The sequence below is a fragment of the Nanorana parkeri genome, unplaced genomic scaffold, assembly GCF_000935625.1.
Source record: "Nanorana parkeri isolate BGI_ZX_2015 unplaced genomic scaffold, ASM93562v1 scaffold260, whole genome shotgun sequence".
Classification (NCBI taxonomy): Eukaryota; Metazoa; Chordata; class Amphibia; order Anura; family Dicroglossidae; genus Nanorana; species Nanorana parkeri.
This window is the reverse complement of record NW_017306528.1, coordinates 595,004-599,576: the sequence shown is the minus strand read 5'-3', so window position 1 is coordinate 599,576 and position 4,573 is coordinate 595,004. Positions and strand designations below refer to the sequence as shown.

Here is a 4,573-nt window from a genome sequence, read left to right as displayed (position 1 = left end):
CCAACACACACTGCACAGGCATGGTTCACTTTTGTAACTATCATGAAGCCATTCTAGAGTAATGATAGTAACAGCTGATACTGGAGCAGGTGCAGGTTAACAGGAACTGGCTGCAAAAGGTTGAAAGAGATCAGCAGCACTGAGATGCAAAAAAAGAATGATGAAGGTGAAAAGGTATTTTCAGGAATAAAAATGAAATTGTTTGTGATACAAAGTGCTTTAAAGCGTAAGCTCACTTTCCCAAGTAATTTGTGAAAATGGAAGTACCCGCTCAAATCTGTCCCCCTCCCCCTCACTTTACTTACTTTTTGGAGAACGTTCCTTCTGCTCTGCTGGCACGGGTGTACTATCCGTACCTCGTACTGCTGTCCAGCGCAGCCTTGCGCTATGGAATTTGCGAGCACTCATTGGTCAGCGTGGTCACCTGACCTGAGCATTTTGTGAGCGAAATTCAAAATCCATAGAGCAGGGCTGCACTGGACGTGTGTGTGGATGAACGGCTCGATTTTAGCGGGTAATTCATTTTTCATTCATTTTTTACCAAATTACTTTAACAAACTAAGTGTCTATAAATTAGGGTTTGCATCTACTTTAGGGTAGCACTGCAACAATAGCTGAAAATATTCTAATAACTTATTTAAAAGAGAACTAAGGGGTAACCTTTTTATCCCATAGTTTTCTTTAGGGTTATGGGAGAACATATACTAACATCCTCCCGTGAATCAAAACTCAGTATATAGCGGGCAATTGCCCGCTATGTGCTGAGAGCGCTACAGCTGATACGGATTGACAGCGGACACTGCCTATTTAGAGTCAGAGCCAGCTATGCCCGCCCCCTCCCCTGTCCATTCCTCCAGTCAGCGCTGGAGGATCGGAGAGGGGAGGAATCCCTGCGGGGAGCGGTGACTGCCAGTCACTGCTCTCTGTAGGGAGATGATTGGGAAGTGAGCAATCGGCGGTATGTTTTCGCTCACTTTCCGATCAATAGAGCTGACATGTGACAGTTTCAATGTCAAGCATCAGCTCTAATTATGGGGATGAGTGTAATTCACTTACCCCATAGTTCTCCTTTAACTCCACCAAATAAGCAGTGGACACTTTGTTACATCTCTATTTAGGGCTAAATCTGTTTAGACAAGTGTAACTGTGTTCACATAAAAAAGCGATATATAAATTGGCTAATATGATATGTTAAGGTGCTATCGTGTGTGGCCCCATTGGATGTATGACAGTGGCACACTTGCCACTGTCAGAATACAGTGTGGGAGAAGATTCCGCTGTCCATGCTTTTAGCATGGATAAAAAAGTGGCCAGCAATGTTTGTATGTGATGGTACTTGGCCTGTAACCTTCTATGCTGCTATAGTGATATGTTTCTTTCAAATATTAAGACAGTGTTATCAGCGAAGAGGCTAGTAAACAAAGTTTCCTAGTGTACTGTCAGCATATATAGTAAATAAGATTGCCTAACATCCAAGGCAGAAGACACGCTATTAAATGCATTCCTGGTCCATAAAAAGAATGATCTTCCAATTCAGAGCTGCAAAGCAACATGAAAACAGGTAAAACATCCTGACAGCTGGAGATAAAAATCAGATACATTTCTGCACTTACACACAAAAAAAACAAACACAAAAAGGTAGAACCTTCTGAGAAAGAAAGATAAGACAGTAAATAAATGCAGACAGAAAAATGAGTTTTCTACATGAAAGCTAATAATGTAATCCAGCAAAGTGATTGGCTTTGGGAAAGTGGAGGTATGCGTTTTATACTATATCAGATGAAATGTAAAGAGGCAACTCATTTTCTATTCTCTCTCTTTATGATGAATGAACTCTAAATATAGAAAGAAGTTCCTGTAATGGTTTGTCCCTAGGCATAGAGCAGGCGGGGTGCTGGATTACATTACACAGCTTACCTGTGGCCTCAGCATCTCCTGGTCTTGCAGTTCCACCTCCTGGATGTTTGCAGAATTAGAAGATGTCAGCAGAGACGTCTGACTTATCAACTCCTTTCCACCTGATTTAACTTCAGACATGTCACGAATGCTTTGAGTGTGGTATGAAATGTGCACCAAGGTTCAGATGTAATTTACTGCTGGCAGAAGCCTCTCACGATGAATTAGAAATAATTCCTTTGATTCCAGAAGACCTGACATGTATCACATGGCTCTGAGCGAAGTGATTACATGTAGCGGAATGATGCTGATGGCTCTCTCCTCTTCAGGTAGGCAGGCAGGCAGGCAGGCAGACAGATGGCACTTCTTTCTCAGGGATGGTAGTTAACCTCAGCAGCCAGTGACTGTGGGGTCCAGTCCTGAGCTCTTGGTGATGTGCAGCTTAGTCACTTCCTCAGCACAGGTTGGATGTATGCCCACTGTGCTCATTAGCTGATGGTAAGTGGCACCACATCTGTAGGACAAAGATATGTCTCAGTACTCAATAAACAAAAATGTATCAGTACTCATACTTGTAAGTACTCGGCAAGTAACAGTACTCGTACTAGCAAAACTGGTACGAGTACTGATACATTTTTGTTTATTGTCATGTGACAGTTTTTCTAAAACAATACAGACTAATGATTTCAGGACAGTGTTGGAGCGCCAGAGCCAGGTCCCAGCTGCAACCCTGGTAGTTCTCGTGAAAATGCCAAGTATCGGCACTGGTACTCGAAAAGTATCTGTGCATCCGTACTTTTTTTCATTCTACCACCATGTTTTGTTTTCATCCGCACACAATCACCAGTAGGTATGTGTGTTCATATAACCGCAGCACAAAACTTTTTGAAGCTTTTATATTATAATCACATCATGTGGTGGATTTTTCACAAAGGGTTAAAACTTACACTCTGCAGAACTTCTCACTTAGAGAATTGTAACTGCAGGAAAATCAAGTTTTCATTAAGTAAATTATTTCTTCCTGTACATTTACATGTCTTGCCATAACTTGTCATTTGTTTTCACACACAGCACTTTAGACTGGAAAGAGACTGCTGCTGTTTAGCTGCAGCTCCTGATCGATTGCTCAGTTATGTCAGTCTATAGCTGCAGGCTGATAGGAGAGAACAAGATTGACACAATGTTTGCAGGATATGATCAAAGACAGACCTTTGAAAAACTCTGGGGCCAGACAGACTGACAATCTTTTAAAGTGCATGATCCCTTACTACTGTCCTGCCACTGACTACTAATATAGTTCTATCTTCCATATATTGATGAGTTATGCACAAAGCAATAGAAATCTATCCCTCAGCTTCCCTCACACATATACATTGTATATGTATGTGTATATATGTATATTCTGTATACACACACACACACAAACATATATAGACTTAAGGTGGCCATACACTTTACAACCATCGCAAGACCGGCCCGTTCGGCATTTGTCTCCCGAGCACTGTTAAAGCCAGCCGAAAATCGTAAGATTTTCGGCTGGTTTTCTAGCGTGCTCCTTAGACAAAAGACGTGCGACCATACAGTAGAAACGGTCGCACGTCTTCATTCACACTGCACGATTCTCGTACGGTCGCGGGATTTCCCGCGATTCTCGTACGAGAATCGGGCAGTGTACGGGCACCTCTAGAGGTATTGTCCTGAGAAATCAAATAGTTAAAGCACCTCTGTCATGAATTAAGAAAAAGAAAGAAAGAAAAAAAAGATAAAATAAAAGTGTTCTCCAATTGTATATACACTGTTTTCCTGTTTTCCATTCCTGAAATCTTTATTCTGTTTGAGAGCTATGGTGGCCAGAAGAATCTTCACATCAGGCACTCTTCTGGGTGTGTCAGGTGTATGACACTTCATTGCATGTAGTGGTTCCTACATTACTACAGGACAGAGTAGTAAGGCCTCATGCACACTACAAATCAAAACATTGAGTTCAGGTGCGTTTGGAGCTCATTTCTAAATGCACCTGGTCTAATGTACTGCATTTCTATGAGTGAATGCACACCTAGGCGTCCAGCAGCATCTACGTGCCTTCAGTTTAGGTCAGTTTACCCAAAATAGAAATGTCTGCGTTCCGGGTCCGACTAGCTACACTTTATGCGGGTAAGAGCATGTAAACTTGTATAAATGCCACTAAGCCCAGCACGGAAAAAAGTGATCTGGGAAGCATAAAGTTGTTTATAGTTACCAGATAACTTCTGTTGGGCTTAAATGCAGCCCGCTAGTGTGCATGAGGCCTAAGACTGGCCATAAAGGTTTGGAGAAGTCCATCAATTTCCCTATTGACACCACACAGCATTTTGTTGGCTATTGTATACCTGATACTTTGATGGGATGCAGGTGCTGCTCAACCTAAAATGATCAGACAAATTGAAAAATGTACCTTTGTCAAGTGTGGGGTGCCGCCAGGGCCACCCATGGCTTGAATTCTCACTGAATCAGCTTTAAATAGGGGATTGAACCAAGTACAAGCATGTGACGTGAAGCAGGAATCTGACCCACCTAGAAGTGCTAAATATGAAGAACCTTCAGATGGCCATAGAAAAGATTACAGGAACTGGTGCCAAAAAGAGACAAATATAAACACTTTATATATATATATATATATATATATATATATATATAT

The 4,573-nt window shown here is 41.7% G+C and overlaps 1 protein-coding gene across 1 annotated transcript in view; it reads right to left on the bottom strand.

Annotated features, from left to right (window-relative positions):
- Window positions 1–2,264: 2,264 nt before the first annotated feature.
- Window positions 2,265–4,573, bottom strand: part of TXNRD2 (thioredoxin reductase 2) — a 78,181-nt gene continuing 75,872 nt past the window's right edge. Inside the window, exon 17 of the mRNA XM_018556980.1 lies at window positions 2,265–2,410. Coding sequence (XP_018412482.1) covers window positions 2,287–2,410 — 124 coding nt within the window. The 3' untranslated portion in view covers window positions 2,265–2,286. The remainder of the gene's footprint in view (window positions 2,411–4,573) is intronic.